At 37.2% G+C, this 25,175-nt stretch overlaps 1 protein-coding gene across 10 annotated transcripts in view; it reads right to left on the reverse strand.

Annotated features, from left to right (window-relative positions):
* ena (ENAH actin regulator enabled) overlaps positions 1-25,175 on the reverse strand; it is a 182,063-nt gene that overhangs the window by 57,636 nt on the left and 99,252 nt on the right. For 8 of the 10 annotated variants that reach the window (XM_069821430.1, XM_069821424.1, XM_069821425.1 and 5 more), the window contains 3 exons: positions 19,135-19,290; positions 9,623-9,735; positions 8,397-8,504 (listed from right to left, as the gene is read on the reverse strand). In XM_069821430.1, the coding sequence (XP_069677531.1) occupies positions 8,397-8,504; positions 9,623-9,735; positions 19,135-19,290 (377 nt within the window). The remainder of the gene's footprint in view (positions 1-8,396; positions 8,505-9,622; positions 9,736-19,134; positions 19,291-25,175) is intronic. The other 2 variants (XM_069821428.1, XM_069821427.1) reach the window with 1 other exon arrangement.

Raw genomic sequence — 25,175 nt, forward strand, 5'->3', positions numbered from 1 at the left:
AAAACTTCTTCGTGTCATGACACTCTTATGGATGAATCTCAAACTCGAACAGTATTCTTTATATTTCGTAATTTGTTTCCCTCTTGTGCAGACCATTCTCCTTCCCATTGACACAATACTGTACATTTCAAGTAATTTTGAATGTCTTGCCACGTCTCGCGCCAATATGCCTGAGATCCATTCATAGCACTGTCTCTTGCTGCAGCAGCCACTGCCTCATTACCAGGGATTCCAACATGACCTGGAATCCACACTACTCCAATCTCAGAATCAGAGCTTAGGAGAGTGTGGAAAAGCTCCTGGGTTCTGAACACAAGCGGATCATAGGAATTCAAAGACTGCAGAGACTGAATGGCACTTAAAAAGAGTCAGAACAGATAAGGAATCTGTCACGGGGCTGTCCAATTAAAAACAATAAAGCTCTGTAAAAAGTGTAGAGTTCAGAAGTAAATACACTGGTATATTGGCTCAATTTATATTTAAATATCTGTCCATTAGCAATGAAGGAACAACCGACACTAGCATTTAGCCGGGATCCGTCAGGAAAAACTAAAGAATAATTTGGAAATCATGATGAAAGTTCACTAAAACGAAGTAAATAAGCAAAAGCAGGTGTAAAATTCTTAAAACTCTGACTCAGACTTACATCAAACATGGGACATCGCATAATTCACGGAGGAGTGGTGGTATACTCTAGTGTGCGAACTGATGGTAAACGGATGTCAAGTTCAGAGAGCAGCTAATGAAACAGGACACCTGCTGGACGAAGTCTCTGTGAACTTTCACTATAGCGGCAGTAAAGAGACAAATGGTGAAAGGAGTCTTAAGAATTGTGCTCAGGCTGCAAGTGGAGCTTAACAGCATATGAGCAGAAGACATTATGTCTCCGATATAGAGATGGTTCTCCCGCTTCACAAAAAGGCTTTCTATCTGACTCGTTCGGAAGACTCCTGTAGCAAGTCGTATCCCATGATGATGGATAGTATCTAAAAGACGTAACTTCGATTTATTTGCTGAGCTATAAATAAAACAGTCATAATCCAGCTTTGATCGGATAAGAGCACGATAAAGACGTAAAAGCACTATGTGGTCAGCATCCCAGTGAACCCCTGACAAAAGGTGTAAAATGTTTATGGAACTTTTCACAACGCCTTCTCAAATCACATATATGCGTCTCCCACGTTAATTTATAATCAAAGATAAGGCCCAAAAATCTCGCAGTGTCTGTATATTGCAACTCCAACCTTTAAGATGCAGTTCAGGATGTGGATGGAGTCCATGATGGTTGTAGAAGTGGACACACTGCGTTTTCAGAGTGGAGAGTTTAAACCCATTGTGAAGAGCCCATGCTGACAATACGTTGATGACCAGTTGTAACTGTCGACCGAATGATGGAAGATATCGGGAGCTGTAGTATAAACTGAAGTCATTGACGTACAGCAGAGAAGATATGTACTCTTCAGTGGGCAATTCCATTGATCACAATGCAGAAAAGAAGAACACTTAATACAGACCCCTAAAGAACACTGTTTTCTTGGAGATGTTCGTTAGAAAGTGTGGTGCCTACTCGAACTCGGAAATACCACTCTGCCATGAACTACGCAATAAATGTTGGCAGATTGCCACAAAGTCCCCAATCATCCAGAGTTTGCTGAATGTCATGACGCCATGTGATATTGGAAGCCTTTTCTAGATCAAAGAAGATCGCCACAAGATGCTCCTTCTTGAGCAAAGCATCTCTAATGACGGTCTCCAGCCGAACTAGATGGTCTGTGGCTGATCTGTGCTTACAAAAACCACATTGGATATTAGATAATCGATTTTCCGATTCAAATACCCACATCGGACGTTTACTCTTATCATTTTCTCCATAACCTTGCATACACAGCTGGTGAGACAAATTTGTCTGTTGCTTCCAGGTAAAGATGGATCCTTTCCTGGTTTTTGGACTGGGATAACAATGGCAGAACGCCAAGTAGATGGAAATATCCCGTCAATCCATATTCTGTTGTACATTGCCAGCTGAAAGGATTTACCAGCTGGTGGGAGATTGCGAAGCATGTGGTTATGGACATTGTCAGGGCCAGAAAATGTGTCTAATACCGCCTCCAGCTCCTCAGATATGAAGTTTTTCCGCAGTATCTTGATTTTTAGAAATTCTGGGTCATAATTTCTTGAGCTGCTTATCTGTGCAAATTTGTTAGCAAATATTTAAACAATTTCTATGGGACTGGTGGACGTTACGTCATTATTCAGAAGGCTCGGAATTACAGAACTACATTTCCCCATTTTTCGTCCCATACAATGTTAACTGGGACGTTCTTTTTCAATGAAGTGATGTAGTTTGTCCAGAATGTGTTCTTAGCATCGCACACAGTGCAACGAGCTTCGGCTCGAAGACATTTGAACTGGACAAAATTTTCTTGGGTTGGATGGCACTCAAATTGGCGTAAGACAGGTTTGCGGTCTCAGATTGCATCTCTGCAGGCATTCATCCACCAGGGGACAGAGAAGCGCTTTGGCCTGCAGGATGACAGGAGGATAGACAACTCTGCCAACTTAATCACTACATTTGAGAAGTGTTCTACACTTTCATGTCTGTTATCATCGAATGAAATGGGCTCCGAAAATTCGACCCAGTTCGCCTTTCTAATAACCCAATTTGGAGAGCGAGATTCTGCAGGATGTAAAATGGACATACACATTTGGATGGGGTATTGGTCACTATCATGTAGGTCATGAATCACTGACCACTCGAAATGCGTGGACAAAACTGGGCTACAAATGGAGATATCTATCATGGAGTAAGTATCATAAGCCAAGGATAGGTGTGTTGCTACCCGGGAATTCAGGGTAATGATATTTAGACGAGTACATACCTCTGCTATTTTATTTCCTCTGTCATAATCAGAATTAGAGCCCAGAGTGGTGAGATGCACTGAAATCCCCCAGATACCTGCGATAAAATGTGTTCCACGTCATTCACTGTAAAAGATGTATCTGGGGACATATAGACATAAACTACTGAAAATTGAATGCTAGATAGAGTTATTGTAGCTGCTATACATTGATGTGAAGTGTTAATATTGATGACTGTGCCTTAATAGAATGGTGCAACCTCCATTGGCCTGAATACCGGCAAGATGACCGTACCAGTAAATATTGTATCCTGAGATATTCAGGGAGTATTCAGGTCGGAGGTGTGTCTCCTGAAGATATAAAATAGCAGGGTTCTCATGATAGATCAATTGTTGAAGTTCTGTATATCTGCTGCATATACCGTTCACATTCCACTGTACAATATGAGTCATTGCGAGGAGCTAAATCATGATGGTGGCTTCACAGGCGATCTTCTCTTCTTATCTTTTCTATGATTTGGTGCCCTTGAGTGCGACTGCTTAGCCTTCGACTGTGGCAACTCACTTACAGTTCATCGCACTCCTGATTGTGATCTTGATCGAGAACAGGATCGAGAGTGTGATCTCGACCCACCATCCGAACAAGAAGTGCGACGTTCTGGTGTTCTACCAGGCCTAGAATCTTTCTCTGCCATCATGGCAGCCACCTTTTTAGGAACGTAGGGTCAAGCCCACACGTGTCGTCTGACTCAGCAGTCTGAGTGGCAACATCCACATATGTCTGGGTTGCAGTCTCAATTTGCTTCCCAGGTATACATGCAAAAGGTGGAGTTTGTGTGAAAGCATCAATTCCCTCTATTGCCTTCTGCAATACTGATGCATAGGACTTTTCCGTCATCTTCTTTTCTTGATCAAAAATGCGCTTACGCGTCTCGAAAATCATAATACTTTCCCGAACTCGGAACTCTTGTATATCCTTCTCCACCATATACTTCGGGCAATTTTTAGAATTAGTGGCGTGGTCCCCGGAACAGTTGACACAGTGCTCGCATTGGGACTTGGGAAATCCCCATGGTCACTACTGCTGCACTTTGCGCATAAGATATTGTTAGTGCAACGTTTCTGGGCCTGCCCGAACCTTTGGCACCTAAAGCACCGCATTGGGTTTGGCACATACGCATGAACAGGGACACGCTCGTACCCGATAAAGATGTATTCTAGTAGGATAGACTTTTTGAAGGTCAAAAAGACTGTGCTCAGGGGAACAGTCCGTCCATCTCGCTTATGCAATAATTGATAAGCCTTGGACACGGACTGCTCTGCCAGTTCTAGTTGGATCTCTTCATCAGACATATCATCTAGAGAATCCGTATGCACCACTGCCCACATGGTGTTCAGAAAGGAGTGCTGTTCGACTTTAATAGGGTAAGACCCCAGCAACTTCGCTTTCAACAGCGTTTCACTCTGTTCTGGAGATACAGTCTCGATGAGCAGACTACCATTGCGTAATGGAGTTGCATTTTTGACCTTCCCATTGAGTCCGTTGAGTGCGCATCTCATGTAAAATGGACTGATGTTTTTCATTGTTTTATCCAATCCATTAAGTGTTATGCTAATAAATTTCGGAGGCGACACTTCAACTTACACTTTCTCGGGGTCCATATTCATAGCAATATTTATCATATGACAACCAGTCATATCTTTTGCCAACTTTTGTTTCTTATTCACTTTTAAGGGAGGGGGGAGAAGCGCGAAGAGGCAATTTTGAAACTGCCCCCCCCCCTACAGAACCGTCGGCGTTAGCCTGCCACAGGGGGGAAGGTGAAAGGAAAAGACACCTAAAAAATTCGTCATGGTCTGTGCCGGCCATGGAGATCCCCCCCACAACCGCCTGTGGCTCCCCACTCTACAATAAAAAACCACAGGACTACCTGGCTAACTCCGACCCATCTCCTAAAAAGCTCGCCCACAAAAGTCGAATAATCCGAGACTGCACAGCTTCAGGAAACTTGTGGTTGATTACACTGCAACATCTATTTGTCAGCGGTAACACGTCGGAGCAATATATCTGCCCTGGCAAGCACAGTTGGTCACCAGGGTGTCTAAATCGCTCTGGGTCCCCATTGGGGCTCTACGTGAATGTACATGATCACTGGTCCGGGCTCCGCACCTAGACTTGCATATAGGGGCAGTGTGAAGGTTACACTATTGCTTTGTTGCTGGACGCCTTGTCAGGTCAAATAATTCAGAAGTCGAGCTCAAACCGTGGGACAGGACCACGGAGATAGGAGTTATAAGCCTACGAAACTTAACTTAATAATGAATATAAGCAGCTAGAAGGGGAAGAAATATGAGGCCTAATCAGGCATTCTCAGCAAATTCCATCTTGGAGGTGGATGTGGCAAATCTATACAGCGGGGACGGAAAGGTGAAAATGGCTGTGATGATGTGGTGGGCGTTCCACATACAATGGTGGCTGGTGAAGAGAACAAAAAGGGTTAGGTGGTGATAACACAATAAATGTATAAAAAGAACAGCACAAAAGTCACCACTGCATCCCCCAGTCACCAACATGAAGGAACCCATCTCGACCGGACTGTCATGAAGGTGCACCATATTAGGCTAACTAAATAACACCATATAATGAAGATGATGACTAATGGAGTCAGTGACGTGCGGTGGCCCAACAGATTACCCAGGAAGCCACGTAGTCAAGTTTTCTTTTCCTTCTTACTATTTATATTTGATTCAAATACTTATAACCTTACTAATTATAAAAATACGTTGGTATTTGGTACCAATTTCTTTTTTACAAAATCTGTAAGATTAGGCCTACTGCAACTACTGCCTAAAATTGAAAATTCTATTATAAAAGACTACTCTAAGTATTGGTAAGTTGTGACAAGTTATTTCATCTTGTTGGGGAAATAAGTGGTAATCATCGACCCAGAAATTCATCAAGAAATTTTGTGCACTTTGATGATTTGGAGAAAAACACTGCAAGCCCAGAAAGAGTAGCAAAAAATATACGGCATTCAGGAATGCTTGAAGCACTTTGGGACAGTGCTAAATTTAAACAGTGTGCATAACAGTGAACAAAGAGAGCTTGTGGAAAAGACACCTCAATATTATCTTGACACCATGTAATTAAGAGGCCATCACTGCACTTCCATCGTAGCTCTGTCCAACAAGTTTCTTACTGCAGTTTGAAAAGTCTTGAATATGTCTCAAAAATAAGATCAGAAAGTGCTGCCGCTGTTTTATCCTCACTTACATCACGGAGGCACACAAACAGCTCTATCACCCTTCCTTCAATCGTATATCGATAAACGAGAGGAAATTGTGATTTATTTGAGATGGCAGTTGTCTCATCAGCTAATATGGCAAAAAAAATCAGATTTCTGTAATTGCTGTTTAATTTCCTTATTAAGTGCACTGGCAACAGACTCAATTAAATCATTTTGAATACGATTTGATACACCTTCGAATACTGTAGATGTCTCCAAATGATTTTTTAGAAGAGGGTCATACTGGGCGGTGTAGTCCAAAGTTCTAAATAATTACCATGGTTGTTGGACATTTTCGACTTACCGTTTCTTCTAAATGAAAGTTCTAGTTTTCTAAGTAAACAAACAGCGTTTATAAGCCTTTTCAGAATGTCTCTATTGCGTGTTACCTTTTTATTATGTAGAATAATTCTTTACTGTGTTTGGTCACTTAGCTCAGTTTCAATATTCACAGTTCCAAAAGTCGTGAGTGCATTAGAAGCACGAATATGTGCAATAGCAACATCATGATCCCGTATTGCTTTAGTTAAATTACTGTATTTAGCTTTTGTTGCTGAATTAAATTATTATTATCACCACACATAATCAAAACTTTTTATTGCACTTTAATACACGTACACAATGTAACTACAAAGTACCGGTACAAATAAACGTGAGAGAAACAGTGTGTTTTACGCTCATTCGACTCGCGCACACAGCCAGTCCAGGCAGGCTACCGGCTGCTTGGGGTATATGCATCTACTACAGTCTTGTGAGGCGTCTCTCATTGGTTAGAAGTTATGATGACGTCGGTTGTCATAACAACTTCCATGCTAACCTGCATTCAGCACTGCTGCCAGCTCGGGACCGCAGTATGTGCATTGTATAAAGTCCCATCACGCAACTCAAAATGTATTTAGAAACGTTTCAGGACATTATGATTAAATAAACAGAAAGTTTAATAATAGATTTATGTAGATATCGTGAATCTTATAATCAATCAGTGCTGCCCAAACAGTGCTTGGGTGGACTGCACGTCATTGAATGGAGTAATGGTGGAATGGCAGTAGGGGAAACAGGAGTACCCAGCAAAAATAACAAGTTTATTTATAAATTTCATAGTAATTACTAGATTTTGTAAAAAAAGTAATTATTGTCTTTTTATTCATACCACCCAATGTCTTTTTCACTATCATTCAATTTATTTAACAGTTCTTCACACTCAAATTTCAAGATTATCTAGTTTAAAGCAATTGTTGGTAATGTTCAAAAGTCACAGTTTCTCATACAGTTGGTTGACTTAGCATTTTATTGTTGAAATTAACTATTGATTTTATGTTGTTGGCGATGTCTAGAATATTATTTTTTACTTTCTTCTAAAGTCATAAAATTCTCCGAAATATAGAAAAAATTATAAAATTTTCCCTTTCTCCTTTTCTTTTTGAATTGATAACTGAATTTCTCTGAAAAAGAGAAATGACCCTTTACTTACCATCATAAAGCAAAAGAGACTTTTCAGACAAGTCTGAACTTGTGTGATTAATGCACGTTTGGTGCAAGATGGGCTTAATTTACTATACAGTACACTCATACTTCGTAATTTTTTATTCCTCTTCCCGAAGCCATCCCAAAATAAAATTTATACCAAAGACAAAATCAGTTTAAATGTTTAATATAACCCCCCCCTCCATAAAAAATTTAATAGACACTTTTTTAGATATTCAAGGTCAAAGAACACGTTTTGAGACCTTGAAATGAAAAATTTAATACTATATTTCATGAAAACTATATTCTCTTAGCTTCAAAATACTGCAAGCTCAACATGAAGGTTCGACCTCAATTAGAAGCAAAGTTATTGATTTTTTTTCTGATTGTTTTTGTATAGCATGCAAGCAAAAATTTTGCATTTTTTTTTATCATGTACGCAAATCTGCTATATAAATATCGTGCATCAATGACTCTTAAATTCTGATCATGTAAGTTAATTCCTGTCCTCTGTCTTCCGACCAAATTTCATGAAAACCTGAGATGGTCGAGTAGAAATGTCCGGTGCACTTTTTTTTGTGATGATTTAGCATGAAATGACCCAATTCTATCATTACAGTATCTACGAAGTGAGAATACAAAGAAACAGATAAGGAGAAGTTAAGCAGATTCATTACATAAAGAAAGATGAGTTGACAGTTATGTTTGTCCCAATTCATGATTCAATACAATACAACCCTGGAGAGTCAACAGGTGCAACATGATGTTAACAGTGCCCAAGTCGTACCTTGCTGGTCCACTGGGGCCAACCTCAGAGTGTGGTATCCGCGGTGGGGCAGGGGCAGCTGATGGCGCCTGGTGGTACAATGCAACTCTCGGCAACGTCACCATCTGACTGCAAGCCAGCAACAACAATGCAAACCACCCCACCCACAAGCATTCCTTGCTCACAGCATTACATTTATCACATACATGTAAAGCAACACTGTTTGAGGTCCATATGTAGAAAGACTATTACTACAAGAAGGAAGAACTGGGGACAGAGAAATATTCACAGTCCCTACACTCACACACTGATTCCAACACATAAGGCAATATACTGCTGAAGGATTAAGAAAGATGAAAAGTTTAAGATATTCAAACAATATATGTTCAAATAATTTCTTAATGGCTGTAGTACATAAAACGTAAAATAGTCTAAAAAGCCAGTTAAAAAAAAAAGGTATATTTTTCATATATAATTCTTGAAAATACTGTATAGTAGCTAATTAAAAATATTTCAGTCAGATATATAATACGAAGAACATGACCACTGACCATGCTATTATTTGCTATATGCAATGATTGTAAAATAATAGTGTCACACTTAAAAAAATTAAGAAAGGAAAAACTAAAATACAATCTTACTCTTAATTAGTGCAAATCCGTTGTCACAATAATATTTATGTATTCATTTACATAACAAATTATTCACACACTTTATTTAGAAAGTGTTTTAAGGAACTCAACATTTTTACAAGGAATTATTCTGTTATAATTTAATTTCATACTTTCCAATTTTTGTGAGATTATCTTTAATCAAGGATGTCTTAGCAAAGCACACTGAGGCATATGAGGAACAAAAAAGTGAAATATGTTTAGAAATTAACATAATATTTCCTTTCTGGACAAGGGAATTCTGAAGACCACAATGGTTCTTAGACAGTAATAACGCTCCTAATTGACGACAATGGAAAGTAAAAATTGCAGCAACTGACAAACAGTTAATGCCATCATGAAGTTATACCAAACTTGGTTAAAATTTTTCGACTTATATAACGCAATTAAAATATTTTAGTATGACATTACTTGCAAATACATTATGCATTTTCGGCACCCTTTGTAAGAAATGTTGTAGCACTGCACAATAATAATAATAAAAAAAGAGGCAAGTAGTCAGTTTTTTTATACAACATGCAAATAACACAATTATGTCACAAATTATTTTGAAGAGAAGCAATTATTGGCTATTACCTGTATCCCATATCTTCCTCATATTGTCCGTTATTGGTGGGCTGGTACATGGTTTGAGTGACAGGTGGCATGGGTGGTTGTCCCATTGTCCGTGAGATGGAATTACTCAGCATCTAAATAAGCAAATTTATACTCAAAATCAGCTTCTGTATATAGTTTCTTAAAGTTCTTACGTAAAAATTCCTTAGTGTAGATTGTAGAATTATACTTAATGCTTCTTAAATAGGAATCCTCATTGTAATACGGTCCCTACCCTGGTGCAACAGAATATTATATCCTCGTGAAAAAATATTTATGCATTAAATCATTTAATTAAAAGAGATCCAATTAATGGCCAGTTTCATTTTAACATATGATTTAATATTTCATTTGTGTGCTATTAAAGCTTTAACAAGTTATTAAACTTTAAAGATGATGTCAAGAAAACATATTTTCCAAGCACAATTTGCTGTATCGAAAATACCTAAATGGTGAAGAATATAAAATAATCGTGTCAAGAATAAATGATTATGCTTATTTATCTGCAAATAAATGTACTGATAGATGCTGCCTCTATTTTTAATGTTGTATAAATGATGTATCGATTATTGATTATATTTATCTTTATCTATATAAAGAATTATTATATTGTTGAAAGATTGTTATGAGCAGGATTCCTGAATTTAAATAAAATATAATATCTATGAAATTTACATTGTCATAGCCACCTTCAGTTACAAGCCAGAGCATGGGTAGGTTTGGCAACGCGGAGTGGAGGTGGGCGGAGGCGAAATAAAAGCATGACATTTGAGATATATATTATTTTAATGTACCGAAGTACATATGATATTTCCATGCAGATATTCTGCGTCATCATACGATGAAAGAGTAATGGAACGGAGAAAAATTCTCTCCGGCGCCGGGATTTGAACCCGGGTTTTCAGCTCTACGTGCTGATGCTTTATCCACTAAGCCACACCGGATACCACCCCGGCGTCGGACAGAATCGTCTCAGATTAAGCTCCAACTCTTGGGTTCCCTCTAGTGGCCGCCCTCTGCACTATGCCATAGATGTCTATGAACGTAGGACCGAAGTCCACACATGTGCTGAGGTGCACTTGTTATGAGTGACTAGTTGGCCGGGATCTCCGTTCCATTACTCTTTCATCATATGACATTTGAGGTTTTAGTGCTTTGATTTCGTTGTCACATGTACATTTTCGACATTAATTGATACAAAACTAAGTGCATATGATCAAGATTCAGTGTATTGATGTACGTAATTTATTATGGAATCCAAAATGGTATTTTATTTGAATTTCAGAATACCGCATAAGCACTTGCATACAGCCACTTATAACTTAAAAAAAAAAAAAAAAAAAATTAAAAGCATACGTGTTTTTTATTGATGGTACAAGGCAAAATAAATAAATACTTAAAGAAATGTTACTTGTACCAAAATAAATAAAATAACAACATACTTTCGCAATACCCTATTCCAATCAATTAACCATTATGTGGCTAGTAAATTGACAATGTTTTGCTGCTTTATGTTGTTTCACCTCTGACTTGAAAGGTCTAGGATATCATATACATTTTAATTTCATGTGATTATCTGTCGTGCTTTTATATAAATATTTCAGATGCCCAGAAGCTAGTTTTAGCTTGAACCTGGCCAGTCATCATAACAATACTGTTATCCTAAATTATTTGTTATAAACTTTTTAAAATACGGAATAATTTTAAATAAATATAACTACAGAAAACAAGCTAAGAATGTAAATTATGCAAATAAAATAAAAATGTACAGAGGAAACTATTGACATATTATAAAGTATGAGGATGTAAATATAGTTAGGCCAAGTATAAAGATCTATGAAAAAATGAAGAAACATACCTCCAACATAATACGTAACAAAACATATCATTATTTATGAAGTATGTGCCAATTAGTGTAAGCTCAGTGAACTTTAAATCCTGTAAATACGAAGTGAAAAGAAACATGTTTATAACTAATTTATTGCGAAAGAAATAATATTAATAAACCTACCTTGAAAACCAACAAATTGAGTGTATGCACCTACAAATTATAGGTAGTTCTGGCATTCCGAATCTTCAACAAAACTGTAACATTTATGGGATCACAAAACAGCTGTTTACAATGAACTTGAAAATAAACGGCGTAACTTTATTGATATAGCAGGCGAGACCCAACAATTTGGCTAGAATTCTGATACACCACAAACCACAAGAAAGACTATAAAAATGTAGTTTATACAATATTTAATATTTAGAAGAATTGTCAATCACTTTGTCATTAATAATAACCGTAAAAATTGCTAACGACTGCAGCCATATTTTCACTTATTGTCTTGTTTTTATCGCCAACATGCACTTAGTTTATTAATACATCAACAATTAACGTTTGGTATGAATGCGAACATAATTCCCTCGACACACACTTATATTGTAACATTAATTTACATTGAAAATCGGCATCAGCACAAACACATGTTCTGAAAAGTAGGCCTCCAGTTGACAGTTAATTACAGTGTTGCCGACGTATGCCTTCGGCTTGTAACTGAAAAAAGGCTCTGACATTGCTCATGTTTATTATTAAATTTAGTAACACAACATGGTGGCAGCAGTTAAACTTTTGTGTTTGACTTAATATTAATGGTTAAAGATGGGACATTGTTTCATTATTATTTGAATACTGTTATGGTTTACTCTAGGTTTTACTATATGGCTGAAACAACAGCATTAACTTCGCCCTGTATGGAGGGTAATATGACAAATAATTGAAACAAATTCAAATGGAATTGCATTGCTTGCATATCATGAGAGCAAATATGATACAAGTAAGATAGCAATTTTATTGTTCAGTGGCAATGATTATTTCAGGATATTTTTTAATCATTTAATCTCACTGAAACTGGAAAAAGTAATTTAACTAGTTTCGATAAATTTTTTTTGCCAAAATGTAACATTGCACATGAACGCTTCCTGTTTTTAATATGTAAGCAGTGTGAACTGGAATATTATGGCAGTGTTCAGAAATTTAAGACAAATTTGTAAATTTGGAACTTTGTTGGACGAACTTACAAAAAACATATGTGTGATGGGCATTCTCGGCAAGTCTCTACAACAAAAGGTTGTTAAATACTGATGGACTGACTTCGTCAAGTGTTCTGAATATTTGTCAAATGCAGGCAGTGGTCTCCAGTCAAGTGGAACAAATTCAATTGCCAGTAATAAAGCAAGAGCAGATAAGTTACCATCCATTCATCTAGAGGCAAAAGAGAGTAGGGCAAGTAAAAACAATCCAAGGGGAGAGACAAGAAAACTGATCAGATAATGTGCAAGTTTTATGGGTTTAGCCAGCCTTCAGCAAAATTTGCAGTCGTCAGAAGAAAAATAATTTTGCCAGAGTCTGTATGTCAGGGTGGAACTACTATACACTATGGAAGAGAACATTCTTACAGGTGGATCTAACAGTGATGGTGATTTCAACACTGCTTCTGAACCGGTTATATCTACAACAGGTGATTCTTTTGAATTTTCGTTTATGATTAATCTGGAAGTTCATGGGACCCCTGTTGTGTTCAAAGTGGATACTCGAACATCATGTAATGCAATGAGCAAGTATCAGTATCTACGCTTTGGTCTGGACTTAAGTGATCTTGTGTCAAATAAAATGAGAGTTTATTTTATTAAACACACAGTTCCTATTATCAGTAAAAGCACATTAATTTGCACACTTAAATCTTTAAGGGTTCAATTGATTTTCTGAATACCAGAAATAACTGTTCATATATTTTAGGCTTCGATACTTCTGAAAGGCTAAAACTTGTAGAGTTAATACAGGCCAACTGTCCACAATGCATGGAAACCCAATTTCTATTAAATATTTACATTTGTTTGATGAGAAAATAGGATGTATTCCTTACACAGTTAAAACTGAAACTGAAGAGGGTACAGACTGTAATATCCCCAATACAAAGGATTCCACATATCTTGCTAGAAAGAGTAAAAGTGGAATTTGCTAGGATGAAGGAAACTAATATAATTGAAAGATTTGTTGAACCTACTGACTGAGTACATCAAATGATTGTTGTCTTAAAGAAAAATGATATACTTAAGATTTATTTGGATCCACGAAATCTTAATAAAGAAATTAAGAGAGTTCATCATCCCTTTCCAACAGTGATGAAATATTGGTCGAACTGTTATATGCTAAATGGTTTTGTAAACTGGATGTCTTATGAGGATTTTGGATGCCACCTTTAGATAAGAAAAGTTCTAGACTCTGTACGTTTCAGACACCTTGGAGAAGATATGCTTTCTTAAGACTTCCATTTGGGTTAAACTCAGCTCCACGGATATTTCATACTGTTATTTCTAGGACCTTTGAAGACCTTGAAAATGTGATAACATTTCAGGATGATATTCTATTATGGGGAAATACCAAGGAATAATTGGTTAGTTTTTTAGACAGGGTTCTTTCTCGAGCATGATGGGGTTCTTTCTCGAGCATCAGAAGTTAGGATTAAGTTTGATTAGAAGAAATGCAATCCTGTGCAACCAGGTTGGATTTTTAGGACATGCAATTACGCCTAATGAAATTACAATCACCCCGGATAGATTCAAGACTATTACGAGTCTAAAAATTCCTCATGATAAAAAGTCACTGCAGAGAACACTTGGAGCAATTAATTATGTATCCAGATTCATACCGAATTTTGCAGAATACACTGTTCCTCTGCATGAATTGCTTAAAGATGACATTCTCTTTCATTGGTGTGAGTCTCATGATAAAGCTTTTAAGATTCTTAATAATTCATTAGCAAGTGCTTCAGTTTTAACATACTTTGACTCGTGTAACAACTGACTCTCTCTGTAGATGCTAGCACTAAGGATTTGGGGATTGCTCTCCAAGACGACCATGCTATTGCTTATGCTGCAAGTGCACTTACTGAAACTCAAACTAGATATTCTCAAATTGAGGAAGAACTGCTTGTGGTCTGTTTTGGGGTTGAAAAATTCAGACAGTATATCTTTGGGGATAAAAAGGTGAGAGTAGAGACCGACCACAAACCTCTTATTGGTCTGGTCAATAAACTATTGCATAAAAAGTCTCTTTGCAGCTGCAAAAAAATGCATTTGGCAGACACATTATCGCGAGATTTTTGGTCTTTTTGGATGTGATACAACCACAAATTATGATGGTGAGACTGAGGAACAAATCACGCTATTAGTTGAGTTCCTATAGCAAAAATACAATGGAAGCTGATAGCAGAAAAAACAAAAGGGGATCTGGTTTTGACTAATCTCATTCAGTATATTCAAGATGGAAGGATGGCCATCTTACAAAGACACTCAAGATGAGTGTAAACTGTATTTGCAACATAAAGAAGAACAAGGGGAAACTGTTTTCAGTGCACAATGCTCTGAAATTAGATATGTTTGCCAAACTGCGCACTGGTCATCCAGGAATTAAGGGGAGATACACACTTTTAAGTACTTTTACCTACTGAAAAATGAATGAATCTGTATCCATGAAATTTCATATTGTGGCACCTGTCTGGAACATTCTCCTCGTGTCTGGTTGCCGCGGGAGTCACGCGCGCGTCCGGCAGAAGGGATGGCACAGGAAGACGAGACTCGAGCTTCGGCGGGTGCTGTGGGGCGGTACAAGGCGAGAGGAAGGGAAAACTACGAGAGAAAACGCGGTACAGAGGGAGAGGGAAGAAAAGCGACTGCGACTGGAGGAAACGTCTGGAAACCAATTATTGTGGAGGTCTAGAAGCTACGCGACGCAGAACATTCTAGACAGCCATGGTAAATAAATAACACCACAAGTGCAGTCCGTTAGGTAGTCAGTAGCGAGAGAGAGAGAGAGAGAGAGAGAGAGAGAGAGAGAGCCAGCTTTGGGCAGCGAGCGAGGTGGACCAGAGTTTGAGTTAGTCTTTGGAAGTCAGTCAGTCTACAAGTGAGTCTTCGAGCGAGCAAGGAAGCCAGCCTTCGAGACCAGGGTTCGACGTGAGGAGGACCGAAACTGTGGCAGCGACCAGGCGAGGATCTGAGTTCGACGTGCAGTGAACTCGAATGAGCCTGTAACTGTGGCAGCGTCCAGGCAAGTGTGGCGTATCTGGAAGCCTTGGGTTCGAAGTGCAGTGAACTGTAACTGGAAGTCTTGGGTTCGAAGTGCAGTGAACTGTATCTGAAGGCTTGGGTTCGACGTACAGAGAACTTGAGTGAGTGAGCTAGAAGAACTAGCCAAGGCAAACGAACTGTGAACTGAGAACTGACAGTTTTGTTCTGTACATAGTGCTTTATGGACATTAGTTGAAATTAGGAGTACATTGTTGTTCTTCTCAATAATACATGTGAATTGTCATTGTCGTTCTGTGGAGTGCAATAACTAACGACTGTGTTGAGTGGAAATACCCACTGTTGACGGGTGTGTGAAGTTAGAAATAAAAGTCACACATTATTGTTATATAAAAGTTACAATATTATCGATATTCGCCATTTCTGCAATTGTATACTATGCAGATTTAACACAACTATATTTTTTTAGTTTGTTGACAAGTATAAAATATAATACCATGCAAACTTTCACTGCAATAACTTAAAAACTCTCATGGATAACATCTTTGCAGTTTTGTGACACTATAGACTTACAAGTGATTTGTTGCGTAACTTGTGAATTATTTATTTAAGGAAATAGAGATAACCTTACCTCTATTTCAGAGAGTTTATCAAAATGTCCTCCATTACGTTCTACTTATAGTATACACATGTAACAGTGATGTATGAAGTTGTGGAACACTCGGCGTTCATCTTCATTAATCTAACATATTAGAAGTGTTATTTCGTCCTTATTAATATTCAATTATTTAACAACACAATGTTAGATGATTGTGTAGTCTCTGCGAAGCACCACTGAAACTTGCGTAAATACAACTTCAATGATTTCATTTTTTAGTAGATATGTTTCAATAAGGAAAATGCACTGCCATACTGTGTATGCAGCATGTTTAAAAATACGTATTTCTCAATAAAGTTCAGATAGTTAATTAAATGGACTGACAATGAAAAGTGCTAGCATAATGCAGTAACTGCTAAAAAATAAAAAAAAATAAAAAAAAATAAAAAAAACATGTATTTTGTTCTAGACCAGGCTTAAAGGAAACCCAAGTTGCCAGCTTTCTTACCACGCTGCATGAAATGCTGCGATAAGTAGTGAATTGGACTTTCCTGAACTCATGTATAGAACGTAAGGAAAGACATTTTGAGCAACTTACCTGATATTTTGGCAAGATTCTCTATTTCTTTAAATTAATACAATAATTCACTAGTTACGTGAAAGATCACTTGCCAGACTGTTCATTTCACACTTTTTATATAAAAAAAAGAGCACTTTAGTGCTTATTATAATGTTTAAACCAATCACATCACACTTTTTTTACAGCATCCTGAAAAAGTTTCTAGTGTATTACAGCATTTGCACAGAATTTTTTGATGACACTGTGAACAACTGGTTTACAAGTCAAGTGCAAAATCCAAAGCAAGTTTACAATAACAATGGATAACGAAATTCATACTTTTAAGGGGTGTACGCTCTGTCTTCACTTACAATGCACCTTATGACTAATAAAAAAAATGGAGATTTGACCTACTTGAATGTTGCAATTAGCATCACTTCTTCTAAATATTACAATAAAATAAATAAATAAATACATAAATAAATGAATGAATGACTGAATGAATGAATAAATAAACCAATTAAAGCAATAACTAATTGGAACAAATTGTTGTATATTTAAAATGCTGAATAAGAATTTCTTAGATTTATCTTCAAGTTGGATGTTATTAGATCATATCAAACTTTCATATTTTGTTCCCTGGAACTTGAATCGTACATGGATAATGAAATTCAGAATTTAACAATATGTACAGGAACAAAATACACTTGAATGCAAGGATTGGGCTCCATTAACTCTAATCCCATACGCAACTGTTTATAGCTTAAAATTCTGTACTTCAAACTTATTCCATTTACAGGCATTTAGAGCACTGCAAATTAAATAAAATGTATAAAATTGCTGATGCCATTGCTGCCTTGAGATTGCAATATATTGTGACGGCCACGTGAGATTCGATCTCACAACCGGCGGAGGAAGGGCTAGGTCGGCCGTGATTCGGGTGAGTTGCGCACGCATCTGGTGCTTGCCGAGAGGGGAAGAAAGCAAACTGCTGCGCGAAGTGAAGGGGGGGAGCAGCAGCGTGACAGATTATTCTTGAAACCGAATCGTCCAGTGACGGAAACGACCAGAGATCGAAGGCTCGCGAAGTGTTGCCTAGCAAATAAAAGGAAACCAGCCTTCGAGAGGAGTTTTCAGTTTTTGGTCAGGAAGCCAGCCAGTCTTGTGTAGCAGTGAAGCCAGACCAGAGTTCGACTTGAGTGTGTGTCCGCAACTGTCCGAGGGTCTAGGCGGAAGCAACGCAGTTGGAAGACTTGAGTTCGAGTGCAGTGGACCGCAGTTGGGGGACCTGAGTTCGAGGTTCAGTGGACTGTCTCTGAAGGTCTGTGGTTCGAGATACCGAGTGACTGAGCTAGAAGAGCTTACTAGCCAAGGCAAACGAACTGAGAACTGACAGTTCTGATTTGTAAATAGTGCTTTGTGAACATTAGTTAAAATTAACAGTTCATTGTTCTCAATAATCCAAGTAAATTGTCATTGTCGTCTGTGGAGTGCAATAACGAATACTGTGTTGAGTGCAAATCCTATTGTTGACGAGAGTGTTTAAGGTGAATTGTAGAAAGGAATTACTGTTGAAATAATAAATTACATTGTTGTTTTGTGTAATGAAGTTACAATATTATATTTGCAGGATTTAGAAACCCAAAAGAATAAAATATTCTATGTGTCAGGCATTTTAGGTATGACTAAAAACATATTAAAATGGCACATCCTGAAGGAAACATCAGCAAAATTTACTGCAATCGAAGAGAACATTTTTCAAAATGTATTGCAAACCTATTAATGAGACATAATTACTTTATATTCTGAGTTTTTAATAATGGGACATTCTTCAATCATTTCAGCAATAGAATGGAATTTGAAACTGAAAGAATTTCTCAGCGAATTTACTGAAAGATAACAGAAAATGAAAAAAACATTAATGCAGTGCGAGCTGTAGGTAGCATGCACAAATTGGCTTCTGAAAATCTTACTACATACCATAACGATCATGACTTAAAACAGTCCATCAATTAACATGGTACTAAGAGACTTGTGAAATGCATTATTTTTAACAGATTGTTATACAACAAATTGTTACTCAACATCTGTTAAACTGCCTACTTAACAAATGTTGATGAAACCGAACATAATAGACAAAGCTAATACAGTGCAATGTGTTCAACAAAGGTTTCTGTCATCTTAAATTATTACTCGTTTATAAAGAAATATGGGTCTTGCATGTAAAGAATTTCTTTTCTCAATTAAGAGAAGAGTACTTACATCGAGAGCATGAAACATGGCACGAGCAAATGAGTCAGCATCCTCTTTACTGCTGAAGTTGAGTCCATAAACTTGTTTGTTATCACGCCATTGGTGAAATGTGGCCGTAGCCTGATTATACTTCAGCCCTTTTAGTATAGCACAGTTTATCACCACCTACAATTTATACACAAATGTAAGTAAATGATATGACACATTATTGAAATCAATTTTTAAATTTAAATGCAACAAGAAAAGATAAGTTTTAAGTAACAACCACTGCTGATTTACAAATATTTCAAATACGAAAATATGTTTTCCTGTAGCACACCCTGTGCACATATGCCATCTAATAAGTGCAGAATGATGGACCTCCAAAATACCAAAGTTTCTTTTATTAAGTAAGGTACACAGCAAGGTTGTAGTGATTCTGTAATTGAAGCGGTGAGATCAAAAACCATTCAAGTTCACTTTTGACCAAAATTGAGATATTTATACAACCAGCTACTTCATTTTCTTTGTCATCCATTGAGTTAATACCTCTGATTGAGGTTCTGGTTGATATGTATCAATACATCTCACTTGACGATATGTGTCAGAGAAAGAACAATAATTGTTTGTATACATCTGCAGTCTGATTATTGGAATATGTAGCTAATCGGTGATGTATGCAATGCAGAGGAAAAGAAACTGGCCATTCTACCCCATTATCTCCTAGCCTAGTTTCCACATAAGTGATGCCATGTTGGTATCACTTGTGGAGTTCAGACCTGTCTTCGGACAGTTGACTAAACAACACTGAGTTAAAGAATCATTCAAGGACATGATTTTAAACAGTACTTTTTCATGCATTGTGTTTAAAAATCATTCGAGTCCACGTGTCGAAACAGATATCGCTAGGAATGACTTGAAGTTGAGTGGGAAATGAGCTGTTAATTGTTGTGTGGCATTTGTGGTGTGAAGATAGTGTTCCTCTAGTGCTGTGTTAAAACTTAAAATTATTGTACGTTTCTACTCATTTATTGCAACATTGATTTAATATAATACAGGTTTGTATAATGATTTTTGTAGTGATATATGTAGCATTCATGTTATAATATAGTAACACGAATTAATGACGTGTGTATATATTTTAGATACATAATGAATGAAAATGGCTTTTCAAGTGATGATGGAAAGTCCGGTGGGTGGCAAAAAAATGAAGCAGTCTTCATCATGAAAGCATAATGTAATTTGACAGAAAAGACTTCTGGGAAAGAGCATATTAATTGGAAAGGTGAACATATTGAGACACGAAAGCTGGCACCAGACTGTTTATGTACACTCTGTTTCTGAAATCTGTAGAGTAAGTTGACGCATTTGGGTGGAGCCGATGACAAGTGAATGGGTGGGAGTGTGTTGCGGGCTGCATCAATTCATGCCTACTGAGGGGTATGATGCGCATGGCAGAAGATGATAGGTAGGGTGGCTCGTCTTCAAGCAATGCTTTTCCTCAGAGCAGTCATTGGACTGGCCCCTTCCACTCACCACTTGCACAAAGGACTTGTTTAGTCTCCTATACTCTACAGATTCCAGAAACGGAGTAGAGGTGGAAATGTTTCAGCAAGTTATCAGACACAGAGCAGGAACACATATTCTCTTCATTCAAAAATATATCCGAGACAAATACACAGGACACTTACCTCTGTGAACTTTTAAGTTGAATACCTGTACAGTGCTAAAGAAAATGAGTACTGAATGACAAAATAAGTAAACCAAAGGACTGTACGTTTGTTTATAAAGTGCATGTTGGACCTACTGAATCGATGTATTGCCAGGAAGCATTTACTGCTCTGCATGTTATTATTAGGAACAGATTTCAATACCTACAAGCTGAAGAGATGGGCGAGAAAAACATACTAACCACTATTGTACTTCTGATGAAACAATAGCAACTATCGAGGAACACATCCATTCACATCCATATCTTGTGTGTCATTATCGAAAAATAAATTAAAAATAAATTAGTGATCTCACTATTTGAACAATGTGGTTGGAATACTTACCAAAAATATGAAGAGGAAAATTTTTTGAAAGTTCTTTCAAAAGGCATGAAAGACACCAAGTGCACTGCAAAATATGAACTTTTCCTGAAATATTACAACGAAAATTTCAATTAAACATTCGGGAAACCAAAAGTAGATGTGTACTCAACATGAGAAAATCTCAAAACGAAGCTTGCTGTAGAAGAAAATGAGACTTTGATAAGGGATCTTTCGTCATAGCTAGAGGTACATCAAAGAAGATGAAAGAGTTCTAACGCCAATTTAAAATTCACACTGAAAAGGTTGAAAATGAGTTAAATGTGGAAACAATGACCTTCGACTATATGTAAAATGTACATTTCCCACAAATTCCTGTGACAGAAATGTTTCATGAAGTTCAGTTCTAGTTGTTCCTGTTTGGCATACACACAACTTCAAATAATCAGTCCTACATTTATCCAGTCCACACCTGTGGAGTAACGGTCAGTGCGTCTGGCCGTGAAACCAGGTGGCCCAGGTTCGATTCCTGGTTGGGGCAAGTTACCTGGTTGAGGTTTTTTCCGGGGTTTTCCCTCAACCCAATATGAGCAAATGCTGGGTAACTTTCGGTGCTGGACCCCGGACTCATTTCACCGGCATTATCACCTTCATCTCATTCAGACGCTACATAACCTAAGCTGTTGATAAAGCGTCGTAAAATAACCTACTTAAAAAAAACATTTATCCATACACAGAATTACAAGGACGAAAGACTCCAAATGAAGTTGTATCTCTTCTTCATCACTTCATTTCTACTTCCATCTCCCCAGATATTAAAAAGCTCTACATATTCTCTGATGTATGTACTAGCTGAAACAGAAACACCACCATGGTGCAGTGGAAAAATTTGTAACAAAACATTTCTATCCTACTCGAGATCATTTGTATCTTCCCTCTTACCAAGATTTTTCAGTCTTAAGCAAGAACTTGAAATAGGAGGACACAGTTTACAATAGTAAGGAGTGGGTAGGTTATCAATGTTAAACAGGAAATGCTGAAGGATTATAAAACCTTATTTTAAGAAGAGTTGCAGTTCTTTAAGTGGAAAAGTTTCTTAGCATGTTACACAGCACAAAAGTATTGAGTACAAGAGAAATTTCCTAATAGCAATAGCCTCGACGACATGTTCTGGATTAGCATATATAGAGACACATTCCTAATGTGCAAGAAAAGGTCAAATGTGTGTAATATTTCTCGACTTTATACTGATGAACTGAAAATAAAGCCCACCAAAGCAGCTGATATAAAGCAGTATCAGAAATACATTCCTCCAAACATCCAGATCTCATTTTCATCATCTGGCAGCAGGTGAAGAAAATGGCAATAACAGTGAGTGATAAAGAGAGTTTAAATTCTGAGTAGTGAAACGAAACATATTATAAAACCTTAAAAACAAAAATGTACTACTATATTTTATTTCATCTGGTGAAGAAAATGAGAAAAATAGTGACAGTACTACAGGTGTGTTTGAAAAGTTCGTGGCATGACACATAGATTTTATGTCTATTGCAACAAACTGTTGCTCATGACATTAATAAATGATTGATTGATTGATTGATTGATTGATAGCACTGAGAACGTGTCAACAATGGTATCATTGTTATTGGCCATTTCACATTAATTAAGCACAGAAAAGCATAATTTTCTGTTGACTACATTTTGTGTAGTTTAATTTTGAAGTCAGTGTGCCAAACAGATTGGCAAAAATGGAAAATATCCAGTTTCATGCTACCACTAAATATTTCGTTAAAAGGGAATGAGTCCAAAAGAAATTATAGCAGATTTAGATGCTACACTGGGGGAATCCACTCCAGTGTGTTAGACTGTGAATAAATGGGCAGCACTAATTAAACATAATCGAGAGAGTATGGAGACCACCAAATTGACATCCAGTAAGAGCAACAAATGAAGAAATAGTAGAAAAAAATCCACGATATGGTGTTGAATGACCGTTGACTGAAAGTGCGGAAAATCAGCGAGGTTAAACATACCTCAACTGAATGGGTTAGCCACATCTTAGTTAACATCTTGAGCATGTCCAATGTCTCTGCAAGGTGGGTTCCACATTTGTCAACACCACGTCCGATGTCAAATTTCAGGGATTGCATGGCTCGATTCTAGAAAAATACGCCCGATTTTTTAGGCAGTTTGCGACCACTCATGAAACCACTATTACATACCAGAGACAAAACAGCAGTCGAAACAATGCAAGCTCAGTGATTCTCCAACTCCAAAGAAAGTAAAATTGTTCAACCATCTGGAAAAGTCATGGTGTCCGTGTTCTAGGAATTAAGAGAATAATCATGATTGACTATCTAGCAAGGGGAGAACAATATAATCGGAGAATATTATTCAAATCTCCTGCAGCCAATGAAAGGAAAAATTCGCGAGAAGAGGTCAGGTATGGACAAGAAAGTATTGTTTCATCACGACAATGCACTTGCTCACATGTCTGCAAACACAGTTGCTAAACTACACCAACTACGGTTCGAATTGTTGCCGCACTCCCTCTACTCACCAGATCTCGCACCCTTGACACTTCTTTCTTTTCCCAAAGCTCAAAACTCATTTGGTTGGGGAGAAATTTTCGTCAAATGAAGAGTTATCGCAGGAGCAGAAGTTTTTTTGCAGACCTCGTGGAATCTGTGTACAAGGAAGGTATAGCAGCACTGCAGCATGAGTGAAACAAGTAGTGGGAATTATGTTGAGGAATAAAGATTGATTCAGAATAATCCTAGTTCAATTTCTATATCAGGCTATGAACTTTTCAAACTCTCGCAAGTTCTATATTTATATTAATAATAATAATAATAAAAATAATAATAATAATAATATTATTAATTTTGATTGTTTCAGTCAGAGCAAACTATTATTATTATTATTATTATTATTATTATTATTATTATTATTATTATTATTATTATTAATTTGGATTGTTTCAGTCAGAGCAAACTAAGAGAGAAAAAAAATAATATTAAGGCACTTTTGTAAAGATGATGAGAGTGGTTCTGATAGTTGGGGATTCTGAGTAATGGAACACATTTTTAAAAAAATCTGAAAATAATAAATGTATTTTTATTAATAATTATTTTTATTCTCATTCAGATGAAACTTACAGAAACGTGTGAATATTAGGACATTTTGTCAATAAAGTCAATATACTCTTTATCACCTATCGTGTTCAACATCTACCTGGATGATTTAGTAAAGAACTGTTTTCAGAACATGGGAGGAGTGATAGTAGGATGAAGAAGAATAAAGTGCATAAGATTTGCTAATGATATGGCGTTGTTAGCAGAAGAGGAGATGATACTAAGGGATATGATACTGGAGCTGAATCACAACTGTGATGAAGATAAATGCCAACGAGAGATGATACTAAGGGATATGATACTGGAGCTGAATCACAACTGTGATGAAGATAAATGCCAACAAGAGGAAGACCATGGTCATAGGAAGAAAAGTAAAGAAGGTAAACTTGAGAATCTAAATGAGGCAGTAGAGCAAGTGGACAGCTAAATACTTTGGGTGTACAATAAGCAGTAACATGAGCTCCTGCAACGAAGTCAAACAGAGAATAATAATGGCAAAGGAAGCTTTCAATAGAAAAAGGAGCATCTTCTGCGGACCTCTGAAGAAAGAACTAAGGAAGAGACTAGTTAAGTTCTTTGTGTGGAGTGTAGCATTGTATGGGGCAGAAACATGGACATTACAATGAAGTGAAGTGAAGAGAAGCAACCAGAAGCATTTTAAATGTGGATATGGAGAAGGATGGAGCATGTGAAATGGACAGACAGAATAAGAAACAAAGCTGTGTTGGATAAAGTGGGTGAAGAAAGAATGATGCTGAAACCGCTCAGGAAGAGAAAAAGAAATTGGCTGGTTGAGAAGAAACTGCCTTCTGAAGGATGCATAGGGAGGAATGGTGAATGGGAGAAGAGTTCGGGGCAGAAGAAGATATCAGATGATAAACCACATTAAGATATATGGATCATATGT

This window comes from Periplaneta americana, chromosome 3, assembly GCF_040183065.1.
Source record: "Periplaneta americana isolate PAMFEO1 chromosome 3, P.americana_PAMFEO1_priV1, whole genome shotgun sequence".
NCBI classification, from domain to species: domain Eukaryota; kingdom Metazoa; phylum Arthropoda; class Insecta; order Blattodea; family Blattidae; genus Periplaneta; species Periplaneta americana.